This window comes from Oryza glaberrima, chromosome 7, assembly GCF_000147395.1.
Source record: "Oryza glaberrima chromosome 7, OglaRS2, whole genome shotgun sequence".
Classification (NCBI taxonomy): Eukaryota; Viridiplantae; Streptophyta; class Magnoliopsida; order Poales; family Poaceae; genus Oryza; species Oryza glaberrima.
The window spans coordinates 24792859-24819167 of record NC_068332.1 but is presented as its reverse complement, the minus strand read 5'-3'; the positions used below and the strand labels follow the sequence as shown (position 1 = coordinate 24819167).

Here is a 26309-nt window from a genome sequence, read left to right as displayed (position 1 = left end):
CAAAGCGAATGAAATGTAACTCAGCAGCAGGACGCCGTGGGCATAGGACAGTATTGAAACACTTGTTTGACATGATTTTTCTGTAAATAGAGGTGGAATCATAACTTGGCGATTGGGCCACAGATGGGTGATGGTTGTGTGCTTGTGTGGTAACCTTCCCCCCCCCCCCCCCCCCCTAGTGCTTTTTGGTGAGTGTGCACATCATGCTCGTATATTTAAGACATAACTATGTGTTTTTTATTTTTTCTTGCATTTCATTGCACTCTGTATTTACAGAACCCATGGGACCACCGAACTGGATAGAAGTTCTGTTACTGGAGATGTTTCCTGCTATACTTGCTGCCCTGTTGTTTAGTTCTAGTTTTGATCTCACTGATTTGTTTATTTCATGTTTGCAGTTATCATCTGCAGAATAGGCGCCTGTTTTGGTCATGGGGATTCACGAGCAAAGACCGAAATACTACTATATGTGTAGCAGGTCTAAATTAAGTACTGAAGCACATTGGGCAATGCTGATAGTTTTGTATTGTAACGTGGAAGTATTTTGAGCCTTTCATGGAAAGACAAATTTTACACTTTCTCCGTTTCACAATGTAAGAATTTTTAGCATTGTCCATATTTATTTAGATGTTAATGAATCTAGACACATGTATGTGTCTAGATTCATTATCTATATGTATGTGGGCAATGCTAGAAAGTCTTACATTGTGAAACGGAGGGAGTATCCAATAATGTGATGATTTTTTACTATAGATGAATACTTTTTATAAGACGTTCTGACTTTAGTCAAAGCCAAACTATTTTAAGTTTGTCTAAGATTATAGAAAGATATAGTAATATTTATAATATTAAATTAGTTTCATCAAATCAATAATTGAATATATTTTCATAATAAATTTGTCATGGGTTGAAAATGTTACTACTATTTTTTTCTACAAACTTGATCAAATTTAAAGCGGTCAAAACGTCTTATAACTTGAAATGGAGGGAGTATCATGGTGTAGTTGAGGATTTCGGCACAACAATGACATGTATGCTGAAATTCAGACGAGATTCCCTGTGATGTTTTTATACACGTGTTCTTATGACCAGTTCAGAATTCGTTGTAGAATTATCTGATCTAATCTAATTCTGAAATCGAAGCAATCACATCAATACTACCAGCGATAAAAACGAAAACTAGAGGGCTTTACGTTTGACTTCAACATATGCCAGAGATACAAAAACTCGTAAAGGATAAGAATTCAGAAGTGCCAAATTCCTTGATGGTTAACGTTATAATCACATTAAAACAGCACGGAACTCGGCTAGATATTTTTGCTCACTGATTGAAAGGTGAAAGGGATGTATGATGTTTGATAGGTTTATAACTTTGTACCTTTGCTACAACTATCTTCAACCCCTGCAATTCCTTATCCCCCCTTCTGCTTAGAGCTATGTGAGATCCAAATTTCCAGGTACTCCATAAAAATGGCCAAAGTTCTACACTACTAAAGCAACAAGAGCAAGGGCACTTCCCAATTATCCCCAACGTAAGGCTCTCTACCCTGTTGAGTTCTCTGCTTTATTTTGCTTAGTCTGTTATTTTTTCTGTTTCATTTTGCTGCAAAATAAAAAAAAAATTTAAAAAAACTCTCGCTTAGAATTTGGAGCACTGTATATCAGCTTCTCCTAGCTTGTGCTGGTATCAGATGGAAATGATCATAAGCTAACGATTTTCTGTTCTTCCCTAGTTCGTTTCTAGCTCTTTTTGGTGTGATTTGATGGTGCTTTGGAGGGTGGAGGTGTTCGTGTTGGAGATGGTGTGGGTGATGCTCAGAGGCTGGCTCTCCTCCTGCCTCGCCGTCGCCGACGACGTCGCCACGGCGCTCAGGCAGAGTGGTGACGACGTCTCCGGCTAGAATTTCTTTGGACGAACTGGATATAAATCATCTTCCATGCCTGCATTTGTTGTTTGGTTTCTTTGTGTGTTTGTGAGCATTTATACACATTGCAATTGTGTATATATCCGAATGTTATTTTAATTTTTTTTGTACGACATGATTTGAGGCAAATTAAAATAGATTGCAATGGATATTTCTCAAATTATCTCAACTGGTCGGTCAGTAGAAGACTAGATTACTTCCAAAGAGCTAAGAATATAGATATGTCATCGTCTTCTTGATTTCTTCAAGGACCTTGATCTACTGGAAACAGGAGCCTCCTCCACCTCTTCCTCATCATCTTCCATCCTTCTATGCATCCTCTTGTGGTAACCACTCTCGTTCATTGTCTAACAGAATCAAAGATTCAAAAAATGATACTCCAGTTAATATCAATCCAGGGAAGAAAAACATAATATAAACAAATGAGAGTTGTCGATTAAAACAAGGAAACTGATACTGTTGAACGGTGAACATCCGTACAGAATTTTATATCACCAAAAGTGATCAGAAGCCTAACAAAGTAGCAGCTACAATTTGGGGTGAGGTAGAAAATTAGTACTTCCTCCGTCTCATAATATAAGACTTTCTAGCATTGTCCATATTCATATATAATATGAGCAATGCTAGAAAGTCTTACATTATAAAACGGAGGAAGTATGTACCTTCAGTGTGATTCTCTTTGAGTCGTATTTGCGCTCATGAAGTATCATTATTTCATCTGCATCAACCTTGCGAGCCGGGATTTCTTCACCTGCCCAAATACAGAAAGTATGTTTCGAAATGGCCTTATTTACGTGCTGGCACTGGCAGTATGCAGTAAAAGTACTCAAAAAGAAAATTTGTTACCCCCAAGGAACTGCTCGGTTAGCTTGAAAAATTCGCCCTCAAATTGATTCACCAAAGACACAGCATATCCTGATTGCCCTGCACGTGCAGTCCTGCCCACCCGATGAATGTAATCCTGCATTTTGGTGCAGCATTAGGATTTAAACCACAACAAGTATGAAAAAGGAAATCCTAAATGCATCATCTCGGTGCAGCATATGGGAAAAATATTCGCGTTTTGCAATGATCAGGTAAGAACACTGAAATTATAAAGTTGGAACCTTAGAGTTCAGTGGGAAATCGTAATTGATGACCACATCAACTCCTTGAATATCGAGACCACGGCTTGCTACATCCGTGCAAACAAGGATATTGCAATCTCTGGTCCTAAACCTGTTTAAAGCACCTAGTCTCTTATCCTGGCCACAAAGTTATGACTTAGAAAAATAAATTTAAGGGATCATTTCTGCCTCCTAAACCAACTAAAATGAAAGAATCAAGCACTTTTGAATATCTGAGTGAGTAAACCTGACTCATTTGGCCGCTGATAGAAATAGCTTTAAATCGAAGGTTTCTGAGCATAAGAGCAAGGAGCCTTGTTGACTCGCAGGTCCGGACAAAGACCATGATCATGCTCCCTGGCATCTTGTTCAGAACATGAATAAGATAACAATCCTGAAATTTGCATACAACAGAAAAGGTGAAACAGCAATGAAAGATAAAATGATTTGAACAATGAAACATAATTTGTGACATTATTTATTAAAGTTGCATGGACTGTAAAATCATGTATGCAGCATGTAATAGCAACATCAAACATGTAGGCACAGTATAGATCAAATAAGAGGTGCAAGTGACCTTGTACTTTGCAGGAACAACATATAAGTCCTGTCTAAGTGTGTCCACCAAGGAATATTTGGAGGCTACTTCAACCTGATTAAAAAAAAAAGCTCAAGGCCCATTAATAAATAATAAGATAGCACTTTCCTTTAATATTATTTCAAATAAATGCTCTTGAGACAAAGAAGGAACCACCTTAACAGGATTCTTTAGGCAAGCACGTCGCAGTTTTTTCACCTGCAGGACCGAAAAAAATTTGTCACACGACCAGTAGTAGCTAAAAGGGTTATATAGAAATGACATTTAAGTAGTCCTAGAAAACTTATAAGAGCAAAAAAGCAATCCAATATGGTATTCTCACTATCTCAGGAATGTCTAAGTACGTGTGATTAATAATCACTCCAAGCAGTGACCCACGTCATTCTGATAAATGATGCACAACCAGCAATGTTTAATCTTTTGGTTCACATTCAGAGGAAGCATAAAATCAGTATTTCCATCACAAACGTCCATAACTTTTTTATATGGTCTTAACAGAAAAGCAGAGCTCCTGCTAATAACATAAATAAATAAAGCTCCTATCTGCCAACCTTTTCAGTCATCGTGGCTGAAAAGAGGAAAGTTCTCCGTTCTTTAGGAATAACATTAAGGATATCATCGACGGCTTTCTGAAAGTCCACTTTAAGTAAATCATCAGCTTCATCCAGTACCTAGCAAAACCAAAAGATATGCATAAAGGTGATAAAAAATAGTGGGTTATATTGCGATGGCCCAACAGGCATATGTGTTACATATATAGTACAAGGATTGGACACATCCAAATCCTCGATTACAAATATTAATACCAGGAATACTACTGCACCGTCTCAACAAAATATTCCTAACTATAAATATCCAACAGAAAAGACCAAATTCTGAAAAATACTTACCAAGTACTTCAATTTATTAAAACTGACTTACCAAGTACTTCAATTTATTAAAACTGAAACCTTTTGTATTGGTCAAATGGTCCAAAAGGCGCCCAGGAGTTCCAACCTAGGAAACATAATCAAGCTTAGTTGAGATGAAGAAATATTACATGATATCAGATTTACGAGTTTTCACTAAGAGGGATAATAACTGTGCTAAAGTTCCAGTACCAAGTGATTGTTTTTTTTTCGCGAACGTGTAAAAGGATTGCACGTTAATATATTAGAAGAAAGCAGAGTTCCATTTACACATCGCAACCAGCCAGAAGGCCATTGCTGGGGGACCAGGGGAAAAAAAAGGAAACAAACTAAAACTAAAATGAAACGTTACTCCTATATTGAAGGAGGGTGGTGGCGGAGTCCCCACTACACTCCCAACAGGCCCCCAAAAAGCGCCGCGCTAGTGGCTGACTACATACAGCCTTCCAGCAAAATAGACTACAGAACCACTGAAACCGACGAGAGAGAGTAATCGAACACCCTCGAGTTCCACTCCTTCCAGAGCTGCCAAGAGTCGAAGCCCTTGCGAAGATGCTCAGGCAGGCAGGCCCTAGAAGACCGCCACCAAACCTGAAGTGATTGGTAAATTTGTTAAACTATACTCACCACAACATGTGGACGTTTTGCAAGGGATATGGTTTGGCTTGTCCGAGGAATTCCACCAATCAGCTGAGGAAAGAAAAATCATCAATAGAAAAGTGATTATAGCAAGAAGTAATAGATACTCTCTTTGAAGAGAGTAAGAGACTCTCTTTGATCAGCACTAGCATGTCTGTTGATCACCAAAGGAACATCATATAATGCATCTAATAACTGAAATTCTTTGAACTTTTACTGAGCAAGACAACCTGCTGCTGCGCTAAGTGTTTTTTTTTCCACAACATTTAAACACGTTGTCAAAAGAACACTAGTAAGTCAGAGAAGCAAGAGCATCCATAAATTTACAGTGCTGGGTTAGCTACGGGAACTAAAAAATTAGTAGTGATTAGACGATACGGCAATATACCACTGAACATTGCAAGCTGATCGCTGATCCGAGCGCCTCAAACTGCTTCGCAATCTGAATCGCCAGCTCCCTGAAGAACCACCAAAGCCGCAGTCCAGAATCACACACACATTCACAATAACAGAGCAATCAAATCGTCCCAGGAAAGGGAAAAAAAAAGAAGCAGAGATAGAAAAATTTAGCAAACCTCGTGAGCGCAAGCACGCAGGCGAAGAAGCGCGGGCGGTGCTCGTGCTCGAGCAGCGCCTGGATGATCGGCAGCGCGAACGCCGCCGTCTTCCCCGACCCCGTCTGCCCCACGCCGATCACGTCCCTCCCTATACATCCAATCAATCAACCAGTAAGGATTTAGCCAGCAAACTAGTACTCACCGTCGATCTCCATTGCCCAATTCGCTGCAAACCTTGGAGGGCGAAGGGGATGGCCTCCGCCTGGATCCTCGTGGGCGCCTTCCACCCCATGGCGTCGCACGCCTCCACCAGCTCCGGGCAAACCCCGAGCTCCGCGAACGTCGTCGGCGCCTCCGACTCCACCTCCACCTCCTCTCCCATGGCTTCACGACGCTCCTCCACCTCTTCCCCCATGACTTCGCGCGAGGCAATCTCCACCTCCACGCGCGCGCGGGCGGCGAAGCGGCTGTGTTTAGGGCGAGAAAAAAAAAGAGAAAAAAAAAAGAGAAAAAAAGAAGAAGAAGAAAGTAGTAATTGAGAAAGATCTCGCTGCAGCCTGCAGGGTTGCATGATGAACTTCGAAGATGGAGGCCCACTTCACAGGAAGGCTCATCAAGTAATGGGCCTCAAGAGAAACAAAGCTGATAATTTTTTTAGATTGTTTTACAGATTTTTTAATTTTTTTTCTAATATAAAAAGAGTGTTAATTGGATCCATGCCATTACAAATTTGCCCATCCAAAAAAATACCATTACTATTTGTCGCTCTACTATTTTAAAATTGGAACTGTGTCATTCTGTCACAGTTTCTGTCAACACATGACGGAGTGGTACAGTTCCAATTTTATAAGAGTAGAGTGGCATCCGACTGATTTGACGAATAGAAATGTTATTTTTCTAAATAAGTGAATTTGTAATGGCATGTGTCCAATTAACCCTAAAAAGAAATAAGCCAATCTTGAGATATATTTTAATGTTTAAATAACTACCAATGATTATGTTGGGGTTTTTTTTAGAAAATACAAAAAATTATCAAATTATGATTTCCCTATTTTAGAATTTTTGTGTTGAAATGTTTTTATATGCCATGCTCATGAGCTAATCATGTTATTATCGGAGATGGATATCTGGTATCTACCTCAACTTCACATATCACAAGTACAATGGACCATAATCTCTTCAAGATCCAGCTTATCCAAGTCCTAATCCTTCTTGTATCATTGCTGCTGTCTACTTGCCTTCCATGAATGATCCTTTGTTGCTGTGAACGAGCTAGATAGCTACATACCATCTTTCTGGTTAGTTATTGTCTACTTGTCTTAGAATATCGCAACACCAATCATACCTCTGCTCCTGTTGCTTACTTCTTGGATCATCATGTTGTCCCCGTTTAAAATCTCCATCTCACAATTGCAGTAATGAAAACCGAGAGTAGTTTACGGATCAGAACAAGGAGAAGTGTATGGATTAAGGGTCGCTGAAGCAGCATCAAGCAGAGAAATCGGTATCAGGTAACATAATGACACTGATGACAGATGAGCTGAATGAAGTTCATGTTGCTACCAAACGAATAATGAGAAGGCATGGAACACCATGATGTTGTGTACAGTTTGATGAGAGCTATGTGAAAATTAGCCTAGTTCAGTTGATTGATTGATCATTTGATGCGCCTGGCTAATTAACATTCAGAAAGTTGGACTGAACTGAACTCTGAACAATCTGGCTGACTTCAGCCATGCATGCATTTCTTGGCAATTTTTCTCTGCAATTTATCCCCGTTATGTGAGCTGTAATTAGATCATGGCCAGAGACCGGACAATGATAACAGATAGCTCATCTTTCTCTGAAGAACCAGCAGCAGATTGGATCTCCTTATCAGACTGTCTTTCAGAATTGGTTAGCCTTGCAGATGTACTAAATGACTTGCTGGGACATGTTGAATTGTTTATGAGCAGCATATTTATATGCATGATTGCATTGCATCAGAGAACTCACATCACTTGGTAGTTGGTACCTTTAATTTGGTTGGAATGACATTTCTGTCCCAGTAAAATATGATTAACAAGAACAGTCTGAAAGTTTTTTCTTCACCTTTTTGAGAACCCTGCAAGAGGAATTATTCAGGATGACAGACTGACAGTAGGACACTGCTTGATCGCTTTCAGATGCTATATGCTCCTATCTTGAGACTGAAGATAAGTGGGAGAAAAACAGCGTATTTTCTTGGATTAATAACTTAATTCCATTACCTACCACTTAATGTCTAGTGTTGAGTGGAACTAAAGTATGGTCCTTAGCTGCATCTTTCGGTTCCTGTGGCTTTACTTACAAGGCATGACTCTGGTTTGTTCCAAACCTGTGGCTTACTCTTTTCACAAGTCAAAATGTTTTTCCCCCTGTAAGATGTATGTTTTGCCTTCTTACATTGATCACTTCTGGGTTAGATGGATATGTTATATTCAGAGAAAACATGTGCTCCCTCTGGTTTTTAATTTTGACAATGTTTACTTTTAAACATATGTTTGACAATTCGTCTTATTCAAAAATATTGTGCAAGTATATAAATCATGCTTAAAATACTTTCAATAATAACATAAATGATAATTACATTTTTTTAATAAGATGAATGTAACTATGTATGTCCAAAAATCAACGACGTCAAACATTTAAAACCAGAGGGAGTACAAGGTTTCCACAAAAGTATCTAAGGGATTTGCCTTTCTTATTGACAAATATGTTTGCGCTATACGTTGTTCAACATAGTACTTTTAGTCTTTTAGATAAGGGTAATTTTATTATCTTTAAGAAGGTACCAAGATGTACCATATTTTCTAGTGTAAAAATTTGATAACTTCAGGTACTAAAGTTTTAGCGTAAAATTTAGGTAATTCAAGGTACTTTCTCAAGAACTATAAAATTTCTCTTTAGATAATGGAAGAGTTGTTCTTTCTAGTGTTTTTGAGCTTGGTAAAATGGATCATTTTTTAACGACTTCTATTCTATCTCTATAATTTATAAGAAATTGCCAATAAAGATCACAATGTTAAATATATTTGATGTTTCCAATCTAAAAATGAATTGTTCTAATCTCCAGGGAGATAATACTAAGATAATGGTTGAAGAATACTCTCAACTCTCAACGCCACAAAACCTGAAACGGACAGTTAACATTAGCTTACGTCATGGGATATAATATGCTCTTGTTCCGGCTTTTGGAAAAAAGTCTAACGAACGCAACCGCGTGAAATGACCAAATAAACTTGTTCAACAGAAACAACAAACAGCAGGCGAGGCATTTGCTGCAGTTTTTCTCTTGTTTTTATTTTAGGTGTAGTAGTACCAGTTTGGTAGGCATCGTTGACGCCTTTAGATCTTCCAGCTATTTCTGAATCATCACACCCTGCACGTTAAAAGTTCAGATATTTTCTTTCTCCCTTTCATATATTCTTTGGAGCTTCCTGCAACTGAACTCAACGAATTTCAAAAGCCATAAATTCAGTTTGGATCAAACTCTAGTAATTAACCGAAATACCAAATCAAGAAAGTTGTCCGGCGAAAAAAAAAACAAATCAAGAAAGTTCTCTGGATTTGAATTTGCCCGAAGAACAAAGAGTACCATTCTCAAATTATATCCGTACTCCAGCTGCCATGTGCCAACTATTCACCATCGATCTTAATACAAAAGATACGCGCTTTGCAAATTCGCGAAAAAACTATTCACCGTTAAATCTATAAAATGATAAAATTAGCAACTCATCAATTCGATCGATCTATCATCATTCAGTAGCATTTATAAAGACCAGCTCAGATGCCAGTAAGATAAGGGGCCCAAAAAGAAGAATTATGGGAGTTTGATGCTATCCTTCTTTGGTCCATGTCCATAGTTCAGTAAACCAAACTGCATGATTTGCATTCAGTTCTTCAGCTTTCCATGTCCCCTACTTGAGCTCATTTTCCTCCATTCTTTGCCACTGTGTGGGATCTCATGTTCCTCAAACTGCAGACATGAAGTACTTCGAAACTTTATGCACGTGATCTGAACAGTGTTCTGCCATGGATAATTCAGGGTTTCAGAACATAGATTTCCATGCCCTGTCTGTACAATTCTACAGTCTTTCAGTGAAGTTATAATTGTCCTTGATTGGAAATGGAACAGTTTTTTTTTCGCGAAGAAATGGAACAGTAGTCGTGCTATGCTTTTACTCCCTCCGTCCTATAATATAACAATCTAGAACCGGATGAGACATATGTCCAGATTCGTTGTACTATAAAATGTCTTATCCGATTCTATATTACTATATTATGGGTCAGAGGGAGTATGTTGTTTAACAAAGATTATGGATAAAAAGAAAGAATCATTTTCAGTCATCTATTGGTCAAATATTAAATTGCTTGGATTCTCCTTCGAAGCATCTGATTGGTTGAAAATACTATAATTCTCAAGCATAAAATTAGTGTCTAGAAATGCTTATATTGCGTATAAAATTTGAATCCTAAATGTTTGAGAGTGGAGATAGCACCGTTTGCTTAGCAACCTATGAATAGAATATGGTTCACATAAAAAAGAAAGATAAAAAGCGGAGGAAATATGGTAGAGGAGGAAAATGACAGCCTCTCGTTCAGGTTGACCATGACACGTTCAGGAACCTTCTTTCCGGTTGTACAAACCAGTCTATTCACAGCCAACAAAACTAACAAAATGAACAAACAAATTCTTCAGAATTAAGAAAAGAAACGGCAAAAATGTTACTATTCCAGCTCAAAACAGGCTAAACAGAATTGAGTACCTACTCCCTCTGAACCTGTAATAACTGATTAACTGAGAATTGTTAATTACCAAGAATTACCAGTCCTAAAGCTACTATACAACTCAACATCAAGCAGGAAAAAAAAATAACAACCTCTGAAAAAGGAAAAAAGAAACAAGAACAAGAAAACTGTCAAAAGTTCAGCTTAATCAGAAGAAAATATATATACGCATCCACTAAACCCCCACGTTCACGGCTAATTCCATTCTCGCTTTCCCCCAATTCGCTTTCTTTTCCCCCTTTCCTCGCCTCTCCGCAACCGCCATTGCCAAGAACCTCACCTCGTCTTCTCCTCCTTCTTCTTCTTCGGCGGCGGCGATGGAGGACGGCTGCAGCAAGGTTTTGAGCGGTGGTGGGAGCGGGAGCTGCGGCGGCGGCGCCAAGAAGCCGTTCCACTTCGCGCGGTCGCTGACATACCACCACCACCAGGGGCACCGGGTGCTGCCGCCGGCGGCGAAGTGGAGGCGGCACCAGCTCGCCGACGAGCCGCGGGCGCGGCCCAAGGACGTGGTGCTGTACACGACGTCGCTGCGCGGGGTGCGGCGCACGTTCGCGGACTGCTCCTCGGTGCGCGCCATCCTGCGGGGGTTCCGCGTCGCCGTCGACGAGCGCGACGTGTCCATGGACGCCGCGTTCCGCCGCGAGCTGCGGTCGCTGCTCGACGCGCGCGGCCGCGCCTTCTCGCTCCCGCAGCTGCTGGTCGGCGGCCGGCTCGTGGGCGGCGCCGACGAGGTCAAGCAGCTCCACGAGAGCGGCCAGCTGCGGCGCCTCCTCGACGGCGCCGCCGGCCAGGACCCGGCCTACGTCTGCGACGGCTGCGGCGGCGTCCGCTTCGTCCCCTGCACCGCCTGCGGCGGCGGCCGCAAGGTGTTCGTCGAGGAGGAGGATCGCGTGCAGCGCTGCGGCGATTGCAACGAGAACGGATTGGTACGCTGCCCTAATTGCTGTTCTTGATCGACAAAAACACATGATCTTTCCAATTCAATTCGAGCTGCTAATTACTAAAGGAATTAGAGGCTTTAGAGTCAAGAACGGAGGCGCCTTTCGGTTTCTGGGTGTGATTTGTGTTCATCCGATTCATTTGGGGGATTGGATTTGCTGCTCATGGATGAGAGAACGAATTGTTCTTGAATCCTTGATGCAAAAATTGCCATGAGGTGATGGCGATTGAAAAAAATTAATAAGAGCCGATGGTTGCATGTATGTATGTATGTAATATATATGGGAGATTGTCACTGATATTAACATGTAAATACATGAGTTTGGGTTGTGTATAGTTCTTGATTATCCTCATCTTTTTCCTTGCCTGAACTCATCCTATGACCTGTGAGTTGTGACTTGTTCTTATTGAATTTCTTACTGAATTGATGACTCCACAATTCAAAACAATGTGTTTTGGAAATGATCCAACTGTACTAATTTAAAGCTCCTTGGTTGTAATCATGTTCTCCTTTAGCTTTTCTCTAAATTGGAGTTTAACTTTTCGACTTTTTGTTTCTTTATTGAAGTGCACTGTATTTGAATTTGGCTTTGAACCAGTAGACCCCACTCCCATCCCCACATAGAAGTTTGAGAAGTTTTGGGGAGTTCTTTTATCTATTCATATCGATTGCATTCAGAATATCTTTTGATTGATGCAACTAGAAGCTCCTTGGGGTCAATACATTGGTGTTACTCGCCAATTGAAATCTTAAGCCTAATTGTAGAGCAGATAATGCTTGGACTATAGAATTAGGTAGTAGCAAGATGCATACATGTTGGTGTGTTTCAGTTTCTGCACTCGCACAATCGCACATGGATGGAAATAAATGCACGAAGAAATACTGCTTGTTTTTCTTATTTCCTCTTTTTTGTTCATTCATTTTATTGATTTGTATTACCTGGGTAGTTCTTGGGTCAAGTTATTTGACTAGCAAGGATGTTTTATGTTGGAGCATCTTCAATAAAAAATAAGAATAACTGTCACTAGCACGGAAATGTAGAAATGCTGCTCTCAGTATCACTGTGTCTGTCAGTCTCATGAGATCTCATCCACCCTCCAACACTGTGATCTGTTACCAATTTCCTGGACGAATCTGTCCAATGATTTGGAATCTGAATCTGAATTGCTCGGGGATTCTGCTGGCTTCCCAAATCTTCGCACTCTTCCGTGTTCATGGCCTCACGTGTGGCATCAGGTTTAGTTTGGTAATGCTACATCACCGGCAAACAATGGTAGCCTGGTCCTGTTTGGGGGAGCTTAAAATTTTGAGAAGCAACTGGTGAGAATCTGATGAGAAGTAGCTTCTAGTTCATTTTTCAGATTCTACAACTACAAATTCTCAGAATCCAGGTAAAAAGCTGGACTGTTTGGGGAGCTTCTGACAACTGGAGATTCTGGGAGAAGTTGCAGCTGCTAGAAGCTCCCCCAAACAGACCCATAGATTGGAGTCTCATACCGAGGTGGGAGCTGCACCATGGACATCTGATCAAAGGTTTCCCTTGCCATTTGGGGAGGGATTACCGCTACCTGAAGGTATCATAGTTATCGCGGTAACCGTCCAATTATCTAAAAATCGAGAGGGTTAACGTTCGCATTGGTATACTTTTGCCAACAAGTTCAGAGCAAAGCAAACAAGAGATTTGCCTTGAAATGTACAATCTACCACTGCGTACACCAGTACAGGGGCTTTCAGCGAGATGATCATCCATACAAATAGTTCTTTGATTACAGGAAGAGTGGCAGGCTGGCAGCTTCTAGCTAGATTAGCGTCAGAGCAATTCGCTTATGAATGCATTAGCATCATTTCGTACTGGAGAGATACATCCAGCGTTCATGGTTACTGAAACTGAAACAAGCAGCCGCACTGAGATGTTGCGATCCACTGCTCCTTCCAAATCTCAAAACATTTCTTTTGTTGAAACGATCCAACTGAACTAACTCAACTTAAAGCTCCTTAACTGTAATCGAAGTGAACTGAACCTGGATATGGCTCTGTAACCAACAGTCATCACAAAAGTGCACTAGTAAATCTGTTCTTTATAACAATTATTCAAGGGCATGAACAAATTAATTACTACCTCCGTTTCGAAATGTTTGACACCGTTGACTTTTTAGCATATATTTGACCATTCATCTTATTCAAAAACTTTCGTGAAATATGTAAAATTATATGCCTACATAAAAATATATTTAACAATGAATCAAATGATAGGAAAAGAATTAATAATTACTTAAATTTTTTGAATAAGACGAACGGTCAAACATGTGCTAAAAAGTCAACGGCGTCAAACATTTCGAAACGGAGGGAGTATATATTAGAAAGTTGATTTAAGAAGTTCTCTAAGAAATGTTGATGGAAAAAAAGATTTACAAAAAAATAACTGTACGTTTAGGAGCTTGGGAAGCATGCCCGCAACAATCCATAATCTATACATTGTGTGTCTAACATTTGACTGACCGTCTTATCTGAATTTTTTTATGATTAGTATTTTTGTTGTTATTAAATGATAAAACATGAATAGTATTTTATATGTGACTTATTTTTTAAAAAAATTAAATAAGACGGACGGTCAAACGTTAGACAGAAACTCACGGATGAACATATTTTGGAACGGATGGTGTAAGTAGAAAAGAATGACTTCGTTCAGAAAAAAAAAAGATCGATGAAACTATTATATGTTCCTTGCATTGATCATCCAGCACGTCGACGTCCTGAGCAAGCTGCCTTCATTTTCCAGGACATGGGTGTGGAAGCTCGGGCGATTCTGCTGGCATCCGAGCTCGCACGGTTGCACAAATAAATTCTTCATTGTTCACGTGCCCCTCTTGCTGTACATGTTGACAATTTGGCATGGCGCACAAGTTGACCAATTGCTCGCCATTGTCAGGCTCGATGCAATCTCGAATTCAAATGTTCATCAAATCCCTCCTCAACCTTTTGTTCCAGTTTACGGCATATGCAGTGTCTACAGATCAACATACAGTCACGAATTTCAGAGAAAACGGGTTCAAATTTACAGCTGAACACAGTAGTAGGAGCAAATGCAGGTTTGGCAGGGCTACATTTCCGGAAAAACAATGGTGGCCTGGCATAGATTTGAATCATACAAAGGGGAGAGCTACATCATTTACATTTGGCAGAGTCACCATCAGAAGATTCGCCAGATTGGCTAATTCTTGGAGAAGTTAAGAGCAAAGAAGAGATTTGCCTTCAATTCTACTACATCAGTGCCACGAGACAATCATCCATACAAAATGTTCCTGAACCACTAGAAGAAGAATGGCAGCTGGTAGCTAAGACAGTCTACAATCTTACAAGGTCCTGCCTAGCTAGTTCCCGGAGCAATTCGCTTACGCATTAATCCCATTTCGCCCTGGAAATTCAAGAATCAAGATCCATGTCGCAATCAAACTAACAGTCGCAACGAGAAGTTAGAGATGTTGTGATTCACTGCTCCTTCCAAATCCTTCCGGTGACACGCAGTTTGAGCTCCTTCTTGTCGCCACCGGAGAAGAACAAGGCCATGTTCCGCTGGATGATAAGGCCGTCGTAGCTGTCCCGAACTTTCCTGTGACTGTCTCTGATGCTTCGGGGGACGCCTTGCCAGGTCATCTTCCGACCACTGCCTCCGACCTCCAGGCTGTAGCTATAGTTCTTGGCTTCTGCATCATCTCCCATGAACCGTAGGAAGGCGATGTAGACAGGTGCCATGCCCAACTGGAATGCCTCAAAGTGCAGGCAAAAGTACTGGCCGAAACAGCTGAAAACCTGGATAGAGAATCCACATTTAGTTATAGCATACTTATCACCGTGGAGAATAAAAGATAAGTTAAAAGATTCAAAACAGTTGTACAATCATGTTCTAACCAGGAAATGATGAATTGAAGATAGCAACTTGGCAGTTTGCCAGTGTTGCAATATCTAATTTAACCAAGCTAGTAAGCATGCACTTATCGAACAAACAGCAATTCATATTTTACGTTTACGACAAAAATATCTAACACGAGAACTTTGCAGAATTCATGGAGTGTAAACAACAGTTGGAAAGCATTGACATACTAACTAGTATACATGTCAATCAGAATTTGTATGTGCAACCTAGTAACATGAACATTGTGAGGTGTTCTTTTCATAAATTACAGAGCACTGAGAAAATTACCGTGAGCATCCAGGTAGCATTCTCAACTTCATGAGGATTTGATTTGACATAACGGTGATTGAAGGTGCTTCCGTTGTGCATGTCAACCTTATGATCATCTTTCAAGTGACTTACTAGATACTGAATGTCACCAGCAACAGTGCATTCAGATCCAGCATATGGGCAAGTATAGGGCCTGTATTGGCACTGTGACTCATGCTTCAGCTTGCAGTAATAAGGATATATGCCCAAGCACCCAAAGTTCTGATATTTGCATGGAAGCTCTAGTGATGCAGCTACCTTTTCCAGAGCAAGGCATCTTATGTTACCCAATTCATGTCTGCAAGTTGGGCAGCGGTTGTGAACCCTGGGCTTGCATCCGGAACATAGAGTATGACCATTGGAGCACTACACACAGTGATGGAAATATTGTTAAGGAATGTGCTTACATATTCAATTTGCTCTTCAGGGTTAATGAATGTACAGTTTTCAGAACACTTGGGCTTCATAAAAATATCGAACTGAAACCTATGTTAGCTCAACCTAAATTAAAGCTAAAATAACATTTTTACTCCAAGTCCCTACTGTATACCAGATACAAGCATGCCAAAAGCCTATAACTATGCTAGCATAATGTAACTGGATGGTTCAGATAAATGTAATGTAAGTGTAGTTAAGAGTTTGGTAACAAGGTGTACCTGATGAATTGGAGGATACATGGCATTTAGACACACAGGGCATTCCAGTAGCTCACGCACATTGCCAGAGACCATCGCATTCGGTTTTGGTGAATGCTGGGTGTGATCATCAACAAGTTCAGTAACATCCAGCATCTCCTCACTCTTTGGAGGATCGATAACTTCAGAATGGGCATCATCAAGATAAGTAACTGATGCCATGGACAAGCCTATAGATATAGAATCCCTGTATAAACGAAAAAAGAGAGAATTTATTTCCAGTGGTTAAAGGAAAGATAATAAGGTAGAAGTGCATGTTTGCTCATCAAAAAATCGTCGCCAAACTAAATTTCCTTGCCTTCCCTTTGGAACTCAGAGCAAAACTATTTTTTTAACCCCTAAGGCAGTCATAAGACAAACAAACCAAACTTGAAGGCTTTATGAGCTCACACAGACTTCATATGAAATTGGATTGGAGAAGTACATGTATACTCCTAAGCATTGCAAAAACATGTCCATTTTACACACTGAACAACTGGTTGTTTAGAACCATAAACTTACAAAATTGAGTCAATTACATCCTATAGTGGTTTTGGACTATGGTTTTGGTAGATAGATGAAACTCATGATAGATTTGCAGCCATGGCCTGTCTCCTTTTCAGTTAGTTGGTCGGCGGTTCTAGGTACAAACAACTACTGCTTGACTGTAAAGACCACAGCTCTAAGAGGAGGAAAGCCGGTAGTGGAGGCGAATTATGCATTTGCAGATAAGGAATGGGAAAAGGGGAGTCACTTCTATCAAACTCCACTACACCTTGTATTGCGCACAAAGCTGAAACTACTTACAGCAGCACTGAACAACAGAAACAACAAGAGTAGGGCAGGGGGCAGTTCATCATCACAATGTGGCATCTTTCCTCCTTGTGTAATGATGAATTGCTAGTATAAACAGTACCTATGATTATTGCTAATTCAAAGAAACCATGATGCTGGCAGTTGCAAAGCGTAAACAGTGGAGCAAGGAAATTACTACGAATCTCTGATATTGGAAAGACATAATCATAGACATAGCTCCCTTACATCATGGACACCTCAGAGCTAGAAGCAGGAACATCAGGTTGAGCCCATAACAACTTAATATCAAAATGCACAGTATCTCGAGCTAAGTGCCTAAAATAGCAGTAAAAAGAAAGAACATGATTCTTTTGTATAGAATCGGTTCGACCAACACGGTTGCAGCTTCGAATAAGAGAAGAAATATTCACAGATGCTTGGTCAAGATATGCCAAGAATGAGATGGATCAATCATCTAAAATTGCAGCTTTCCTAGTAAGAAGTCCAGTACATATACATCACTGATGGGGAAAACCATTTACTTAACCGAATAAGCACACCTCGACATGAATAAATCCCATCCGCTCCAAAGCATCAAACCCCCCAAAATCCCAAAAGAAAACCGACCAAAAACCCTAATCGACAGCAACCAAGGGCACCTAGACACACACATTCGCGATCTCACCCCCGCATTTTCACCATACCCGAACCAAGAACGGCAGGAGCGCCTCAAAACCCCCCGAAAATCCAATCTTTCCTTTCAAAAAAACAATCCAAAAGGAAGCGAGCGAAATGCGCTACCTCAAAACGGAAGGCCAAACCAGCGGGTTTGATTTGATCTGGGATGCTTTGGGTCCAGCTTGAATGATGCTACTGCGGTGAAGGGCTCGAGAGGAAGAGGAACCGAGGAGGAGTCAGGAGCATTCGAAATAAAGCTCCTCTCTTTCTCTCTGTCTCCTCTCTATCAGAGGAAGTTTTTTATGGTCTCTTGTGGTTTTCCTTCCCCATCTCCTCGGGGTTTGGAAAGGATTATTTCGATGTTACTGTTCATTAAGTGGGGGCCTGTCTGTTTGGTGCAGGTCATCAACGGTAAAAACGAATTACTGCTACTCCATTCTCTGTAGTTCGAATTCTTTAATGATGAGCAGTAGATGGACACTGATGCTTCCAACAGTGTAGAGTGACACTGAAGAACTTCATTTTCTTTCTTTTGGAAACTTCAGGTGTCCAAATGAATCTTTCTACAGTATATGAAGTGAAAAATTATGGTGAAAACTTGTCGGAGGAATCTTTTTGAACTTCTTGTAGTTTGTACTCATTGGCTTTGTTTGAGAGGCTTATCACAGCTGTGGATTCTTTCATAATCTATACCTTCAGAAACAATCCAAATTTCCACTTACGCCGTGTTTAGTTCCAAAATATTTCTTCAAACTTCCAACTTTTTCGTCACATCAAAACTTTCCTACACACATAAACTTCTAATTTTTCCGTCACATCGTTCCAATTTCAATCAAACTTCCAATTTTGACGTGAACTAAACACAGCCTTACTATTAGATTTTGAGAAACCCTACTATTAGCTATGTTTAGTTCTCACTAAAATTGGAAGTTTGGTTGAAATTGGAACGATGTGACAGAAAAGTTAGAAGTTTGTGTGTGTATGAAAGTTTTGATATGATGAAAAAGTTGAAAGTTTGAAGAATTATTTTGGAACTAAACACGGCGTAGTACTCCAGTAGTATTTGCACTGTACTTGCCCAACCAAAGTTATCCAGATTCCAGAGCACCCCAAGGTGATGGCTTCATCAGAAATAAAGGAAACCTGAAAGTTCAGACTTGGATTTCTTTTTAATAATGAAACTGTAAAGTGGGAACAGCCTTTGTCATTTTCTGAGAAAGAAAAAACAACGAGCCAGCTTTAACAGAATGAACATTCAGGCCAAGGGAGAGAGGAAACAACAGAAAGAGACAAGACGAAATTTGAAATCTTCAGGTTCAAGGCTTCAGGCATGCTGGCTGGTCCACTAATCAATCAGCACCACGGGGGTAAAAAAAACAGATTAAGCTATTAACTACTTTCGAATTGTAGTTATTTTACCTTAGCCGTACACGTGAAAATGTGTTACTGGTCCAGTGGCATCTAGACTACCGTTGCAACTTGTTTGAATTTGCAACTTCATGCAAGTTTCTATATTAATTAAAGGACGCAACTAACTAGAACGGATCTAACTTTCTGTATTAACCTCCCTGTCATTTCTAACCCTACTAAATACTTCTCCCTTTTTTCACCGCTGACTTTGAACAAAGCAGTAACAGTGATGAACTACATACGGTTCCTTGTCTATTGTACGAACACAGGAGTAACATCAGGCACCAAGAAAAAGAACATGGATAGTAGGGTAATTGATTACAGTATAATTAAGTAGTTACACCCAACAGTATAATGAACATGAGCTACTACCCTCGTCCACAAATATAGTCGTCAAAAATATTATATTTGTAGACGAATGTAGTAAATTGCAATTGCTTCAGACATTGAAAAAAAGAGTGATCTGTATCATTTTCCTTCCCAAGAAAAACTGAGAAAATCACCACCAAATAGACAAGTTCAGAACTGCAAGATCAATACAAACTCCATCGAACGCATGATTAACAGAATGTCAGTCATCCAAATGGAAAAATAGCAGTCCAAATGCATCCTTGTCTGATTGCTCGCTTCCACAAGAACAATCACGTTTACAACAGGTAGAAGTTAATTTAGCAGTCAGTGTCAGATAGGGTCCCCGCCTTGTCCTTCGTTCAAATTAACGACAATAGGACGTGAAGATCATTACAAACGGCCAATCAATAACCTGTGCTGCCGATCCAAGAATTAGGGTAAATTTGATCTGTGACAGCTAAGTTTATGAAATTATCAAACTTTATGCAGTTAACTTGTAACTAGTGTCCCTGTTGATCCAAATAGAAAATATTTATCATATGTTACAACAAACAGGAGGCAGACAATGCCAAGAGTTGATACTGGATAGGATACATGGCCATGGCCTTACAGGTTTACATGAATTCCTACCTTTCTCCTACTTCGAACCAGAAGAAAACAGAACTGCGAGAATAGATAGCCCGCACATGTTGCAGCGCCAGTGTTCCATTAGTCCTGACGGCCTTCGCACCCCCCTCAATGCGGGTGCGAACAACAGTTACACCATGTCCTTGCTCCTTGAGTGATGAGAACGAATCATACTCAATCGCTGTGCTAATTATAGGGAAGGACAAATAATCCAGAGGATTTTGCTCGCACTGGAGCAAGCACTCCTCAATAGTTAATCTACCACTTCGATGAAGCAAACAACACCCAAGCTCTGCTCTAATAGTGAGATTTGCAATCTTGCAGGTGGAAAGGAACTCCAACGCACTGCTCAGACAGGCAAGTGGAAGGTATTGAAATCATTGCCGCTTTGACGAAACATTAGAAAGAACAAAAAACCATTGCCACAGAAGAAAAATGCATACTTGTCAGAGCCACGCGAACATGTTAACACTGTGTCGTCAGGAAGCTCACCCCCGCCAATCTGACAGTAAGCAAATGACAAGCGTAAGCTCAAAGTTGCATCAACAACAAAAAAGAATTGCTGTGTAATGCAAGAAGCATTTCATCAGAATACCAGATCAAACTTTCACTCTTGAGATATAACAAACATGAATGGAAAAACTTACAATGCAGAGAGGCTTCTTTATTTGGATATTACGTGCAACATGTGTGCCACCAGCAGCAATTAGAATAGTATCCCCAGGCCTTTAAAACAACGCAAATAAAGGTTATCCATAAGACCATAACCCCCTCTATAACATAATGAACATTGAACAGTCAGATAGAACACGGACCTAGCTGCAGAAACAGCAGACTCAAGATTTGGATAGACTCCTGGCTCTATTGTATTTCTGATTGGCCTCTCAACACGCAACCACAGTCGAGGATGGCATGCAAGGAAGCGCCATCTGTGGCAAACGAGGGCGGTGTTATACCTATCTGCAGGTTCAAAAATGAAATGCTAAAAAAAGCTCATTTAAAGTACATAAACAGCGTCACATTATCAGGCAATAAATGGTAGCAGGGACAAAATCAAGCACGCCAACAGTGAGCTAAAGGTTTGATATACCTAGAAATAGGGACAAGATTGAACATCCAAACTAACCAGGTGGAGTGTTGCTAACTCTAGGGGTCTACCGATCCCACAGTGAAGGCAGATATACAACAAAATTATTTGTTTTCATATAAAACCTATTTCATCAATAGAGATGTAAATAGCAATATTTAGCATGAAATTTCAGTCGAATAAAGCTTCTAAAACTCAAAAGATGCACCTTGTAGCGACGTTCATGCAATTTATATGATTTGTTCACCCATTTTGGCAATTGTTGCTATTGTAGCGATGTTCACCAGTTCATGTGATTTGTTGTCTACTGGATGAGATGGCAATAGCTCACATGAACATTTGCTCCAATAGCAGCAATGCCGAAATGGATCAACCATCAGTTTCTCACCCTAGAACCTAGAACAACACATCAGCTGGACCATTATGGTATTGCGTTCCATGATCTCACTGTGTAAAGTTGTAAATCCAAGAGTAATCAAACCATGAATTCGCAATTGCGAGCACTTAAGCAAACCCTACGAATCATCCCCTGGAGAAGGTGCTTAGTGACATCTTCATCTATTAGACAAAATTAAATTTCACTACAATTACATAATAGACCCCATACTAGAACAATCCAGCAAAACTCCAATCGAGCTAAAGCCTAAAGCAGGTCTAAACCCCCAATTTTGGCCCGTTCCCATTTCCCCTCCGTCCCAAATCCTCGAACATTTTACATTCCCCAAAGCCTACGCCACCAACCGTTCGCAGCAATTTACCAATCGGCCTCAAATTCTCTCCTAACAAGATTAGGGTAATCGTAAGACTACGAACGAATCGAACCTGGGATTGGGCTGAGGAAGCTGAAGATGTGCATGAGGCAGCCGTCGTCCAGGCTGTTGACCGGCGCCTCCCCCGACGGCCCCGCCGCCGACCGCTGCCGCTTCGGCGGCATCTCTCCTAATCCCTCTCCCCCCAGTACGGCGTGCGGCGCCGGCGGCGAGCGGCGAGCGCGAGGTCGGCAACGGCAGCTGCACGCGCGGCGGGGATATCTCGCCACCTCGACGGACCACGATTTTTTCCGCCATCGCGGGCCCCACCTGTCAGATGGCGGTTGGTCGGGCCTGTCCACGTGGCTGCCTCCGCTGCGTCGGATGGGCTTGGACTAGAATTAAGCCAGGCCCATATTGGGCCATAAAAGTGGACGAATTACAGTCTTTAGGCCCAGTTAACTGTTTGGGTTTTTAATCCTTTTCTTTTTTTGGCTGATTAAAATGCAGATTTCACATAGATTTCTGTCGGTATATTTTTTAAATTGTTGAATTTTATGCAAAAGTATTTTTTATAAAAAAATTATTCGCACGTGTCAAACAAACGCATGTGAATGCACGGTGTTTTTATCTGAAAAACATACTTCCTCCGTTTCACGATGTAAGTCATTATAGCATTTCGCACATTCATATTGATGTTAATGAATCTAGATATTCATTAACATCAATATGAATGTTGATTCATTAACATCAATATGAATGTGGGAAATGCTAGAATGACTTATATCGTGAAACGGAGGGAGTATATAGTATACTTCGTACGATTGTGTGTGAGTGCGAAAAATGTGGTTACGGAAAGCTTTACTCCCCTTTTGTGTTGCTCCCCCACTTGCATTTGTTGTGATCCGATTATTTGTAATTAATCATGCTTGTGAGATGCTTGTGCAAAGTGCAAATACCATCTTTGCGGACTAATGTGATAATCAGCATATGTGCATTGGTGCGATTATTCTACTGCCCTTGCTTTACAAACTCGATACACGTACTGGTTGATTCTTTGCTATTGTCGCGAAGAATTAGAGTATGTTTTATATATAAAAGCTTTGCTAAAGCTTGGGACAAAACAATAGTAATGCAGATCACGAGTTCTTGAATGAAATTTTGTAGGAAAGCTTAATGCCTAAGGAAGTTAGCTGTGCAGCACATATATTCATCAGTGATTTGTCATTTGTGCAAAGTGCTGCAAATGTGCCCATAACTTTGCAAGTTTTTCTCCAGCTCTTTCGAAAAATCCCTGCTCTTTATAATTCCTACTACTAGCTTGACTGTCCATTTGTCCGTGCAATCTCGTGTCGTGTGTTCGCCACCATTGCCACTCAGAGCGCAGAGAAGAGATCGATCGATCATGTCCATCATTGCCGTCCCGAGCCCCGTCCCGTCCGCCTCCGACGACGCCGAGAGCCTCAGGAAGGCGCTTCAAGGTGCGTGCTCTCACATCGCCATTCATCCATGGCAGCTGCGTTGCGTGTCGTCATCTAGAGTCAATGGTTTATAGTTATACAGCTGTTCGTGAACTTTGGTTGAAAATTAGAATTCAATAATTTTTATGATCTTATTATACCGTGGGAGTTTTTATTAGTTTTTGTGTGTTTTTTGTTTATTCATATGTGAGTTTTTTGTTGAATTGATGTAATAATTGGCTGTGGATATTTGAGTAAAGGCCAGAACTATATTCCATTATATGAAAAAATCCATGGCAGCTTGCTCTCTGGATTCTTCGACTCTTCGTGTTGTTCTTGCTGTTGTCGTACAGTGCGACATGGACGAATGGTGACGACGCGTGTTGCATCCGCAGGATGGAGAGCGGACAAGGGCGCCCTGACCCGGATCCTGTGCCGGCGAACGGCGGCGCAGCGGGCGGCGATACGCCGCGCCTACGCCTTCCTCTACCGGGAACCCCTCCTCAACTGCTTCCGCTACAAGCTCTCCCGCCATTGCCTCCTCTCCCTCGATTTCTGGGTACTACTAAGCTTTGCCTGATCTTCCATAAACTTCTCTCTTCTGAATTCTCCAAATGCTGTATATATTTTTTTTCTCAATCTTGAGATTTCTTGGTTCAGAAAGCCATGATCCTGTGGACGATGGACCCGGCAGAACGGGACGCGAACCTAGTGCACGAAGCACTGAAGAAGAAGCAGAGAGACGAGACCTACTACATGTCCGTGCTGATCGAGGTGTCGTGCGCTTGCACCCCGGATCACCTCGTCGCCGTCAGGCGCGCCTACCTCGCCCTCTTCGGCTGCTCCGTCGAGGAGGACGTCGCGGCGTCGCCGGCGATCCAAGAACCTCTGAAGAAGGCAAGCCAAGATCACACTGCAACTCACAATCTCATATCATGTTCAGATAAGTTCAGAGAATTCAGACAAGGAGACTTCTTTTTTTTTTCCCTAATCGATCGTTGCTGGTGTGTTTCTGATCTGCAGATGCTGGTGAGGCTGGTGAGCTCGTACCGCTACGAGGGAGATGAGTGCGTCGTCGACATGGACGTGGTGAGGATGGAGGCGTCTCAGCTGGCAGAAGCCATCAAGAAGAAGAAGCAGCCGCGCGGGGAAGACGAGGTCGTTCGGATTGTGACCACTCGGAGCAAGTCCCAGCTCAGGGCAACGTTTCAGAGATACAGAGAGGATCATGGTTCAGACATAGCTGAGGTATATGATAACTTGATAAGATTACCAGGCAAATCAACAGCATCATCATGCCACAAGATAAGCAAAAAAAGATGAAGAAAACGTGTGATCTTCATTGCTGTCTTGTTCTTTCAGGATATTGACAGCCATTGCATCGGCCAGTTTGGCAGGATGCTGAAGACCGCCGTGTGGTGCTTAACATCACCTGAAAAACACTTTGCAGAGGTGAATTAACACCTAAAAACCCAACTCAGATTAGCATCGGGCCATCTTTGTAATCACAGTGATAATTAACCTGTTCTGTTCTTGCACATGCTGGTTCAGGTGATCAGGCACTCGATCTTGGGATTGGGGACGTACGAGGACATGCTCACCAGAGTAATCGTGTCGCGTGCTGAGATCGACATGAGACACATCAGGGAGGAGTACAAGGTCAGGTACAAGACCACCGTCACTCGCGACGTCGTCGGCGACACATCGTTCGGTTACAAGGGCTTCTTGCTGGCGTTGGTCGGGAGGGAGGACTGAAGAACAACGAAAGAAGTGTTCCAATGCATTGGTATATGGGAATGACATGTGGGGTCCAGACCCACATGTCAATGTGACATACGATGGTATTTCGACTTTGTGATTTTTGAGATGTACCAGGCAAATTGGGACAAATAAAGGTTGTGATTTAATAAGTTGTTGGTCACTGATTTGCAAAAAAGACAGAGAATGGATTTCACAAAAACCTTTTAAGACACTCAAAACGCAAAACCTAAAGTTTCAAAAAACCTCAGGGTTTGGGGGTGAAATGTTACAAGAAACCCAAATGTTTAAGTTTACAATGTCATTTTTGCTAGTATATTTATGCGTAATAATTAAAAAGAATATATGAGATATTCCTAGCCTCATTTTAACGAGCATTATTACGGTATTATGATTAATGTTTGTCCATATAAGTAACCGGTCAATATGTCATTATTAGTATGATTGTGTTGTATTTTTTTCAATCATATAATGCAAAAGTAAGAAAAAAAGACGAAGTAAATGTGATGGGTATGTATTTTGAGCCTACTAATGTAAACATATCCAAAAATATTATATTTAATAATGGAATTATGAGTACGTGACATAAACATGCGTTTCTTGAAACACTATGATACCTCAAAACCTGGGGTTCTTTGAATCAAATCATAATATGTGTTGTTTTGTGTTACATGTGCTTCAAACCCTGGGGTTTTCTGAAATTTACGGATCAGTAAAATTTAGCTAGAAAGATTTTGCAAATAGTAACAAGGGATCCATTTGCAAAGAAAATATATGGGAGTAAAGTGGTACAGTGAAAATTCATGAGTTTTCGTTCTGTAAGCTCGTCTGGATGGGCCTATACATCAGTGGGCCGGCAATGAGGCCCATCCAATGCAGGCCCACCATCGAGTGTCAGGAGTCAGGACCGCTGCTGGGTCCCACATTAAACAAGCGGCTCCAAACTGGCATCTCCGCCATGAGTCCATGACACGTGGGCCCCATCCTTACTGACAGAGAGCAGCAAAGCTCACGAA

At 41.1% G+C, this 26309-nt stretch overlaps 5 protein-coding genes and 1 long non-coding RNA gene across 7 annotated transcripts; 3 read left to right on the top strand and 3 right to left on the bottom strand.

The window, feature by feature from the left end:
* Window positions 1–198: 198 nt before the first annotated feature.
* Window positions 199–2085, top strand: LOC127779730 (uncharacterized). The gene is made up of 2 exons (XR_008018726.1): window positions 199–1532; window positions 1734–2085. It is a non-coding gene; the product is annotated as an uncharacterized LOC127779730 (long non-coding RNA).
* Window positions 2086–2125: 40 nt separating this feature from the next.
* Window positions 2126–6205, bottom strand: LOC127779729 (DEAD-box ATP-dependent RNA helicase 10-like). Its single transcript, XM_052306622.1, has 13 exons — window positions 5968–6205; window positions 5752–5881; window positions 5565–5634; window positions 5165–5227; window positions 4551–4625; window positions 4181–4300; window positions 3786–3827; window positions 3609–3683; window positions 3279–3425; window positions 3032–3169; window positions 2772–2886; window positions 2588–2676; window positions 2126–2272 (listed from the first exon to the last, which is right to left on the bottom strand). The coding sequence occupies exons 1-13, from the start codon at window positions 6146–6148 to the stop codon at window positions 2150–2152; spliced, it is 1368 nt and encodes a 455-aa protein (XP_052162582.1). The 5' UTR covers window positions 6149–6205; the 3' UTR covers window positions 2126–2149.
* Window positions 6206–10715: 4510 nt separating this feature from the next.
* On the top strand, window positions 10716–11943 carry LOC127778886 (uncharacterized protein At5g39865-like). The gene has a single exon (XM_052305530.1). It carries the CDS (start codon window positions 10860–10862, stop codon window positions 11493–11495), a length of 636 nt encoding a protein of 211 aa, XP_052161490.1. The 5' UTR covers window positions 10716–10859; the 3' UTR covers window positions 11496–11943.
* Window positions 11944–14426: 2483 nt separating this feature from the next.
* Window positions 14427–18158, bottom strand: LOC127778378 (E3 ubiquitin-protein ligase DIS1-like). Of its 2 annotated transcripts, XM_052304964.1 has the most exons (4): window positions 17975–18158; window positions 16361–16586; window positions 15684–16070; window positions 14445–15292 (listed from the first exon to the last, which is right to left on the bottom strand). In XM_052304964.1, exons 2-4 carry the CDS (start codon window positions 16559–16561, stop codon window positions 14972–14974), a joined length of 909 nt encoding a protein of 302 aa, XP_052160924.1. In that variant the 5' UTR covers window positions 16562–16586; window positions 17975–18158; the 3' UTR covers window positions 14445–14971. The 2 variants fall into 2 exon arrangements, with proteins under 2 accessions (XP_052160925.1, XP_052160924.1); XM_052304965.1 differs by lacking the exon at window positions 17975–18158 and having other exon boundaries at window positions 14427–15292; window positions 16361–16583.
* A 1943-nt stretch (window positions 18159–20101) lies between these two features.
* LOC127778691 (F-box protein SKIP5) lies at window positions 20102–22371 on the bottom strand. The gene is made up of 5 exons (XM_052305312.1): window positions 22149–22371; window positions 21055–21199; window positions 20887–20965; window positions 20683–20741; window positions 20102–20584 (listed from the first exon to the last, which is right to left on the bottom strand). Exons 1-5 carry the CDS (start codon window positions 22258–22260, stop codon window positions 20239–20241), a joined length of 741 nt encoding a protein of 246 aa, XP_052161272.1. The 5' UTR covers window positions 22261–22371; the 3' UTR covers window positions 20102–20238.
* A 984-nt stretch (window positions 22372–23355) lies between these two features.
* On the top strand, window positions 23356–25440 carry LOC127780115 (annexin D3-like). The gene is made up of 6 exons (XM_052307066.1): window positions 23356–23556; window positions 23931–24094; window positions 24196–24432; window positions 24559–24783; window positions 24898–24987; window positions 25087–25440. Exons 1-6 carry the CDS (start codon window positions 23481–23483, stop codon window positions 25288–25290), a joined length of 996 nt encoding a protein of 331 aa, XP_052163026.1. The 5' UTR covers window positions 23356–23480; the 3' UTR covers window positions 25291–25440.
* Window positions 25441–26309: the final 869 nt, after the last annotated feature.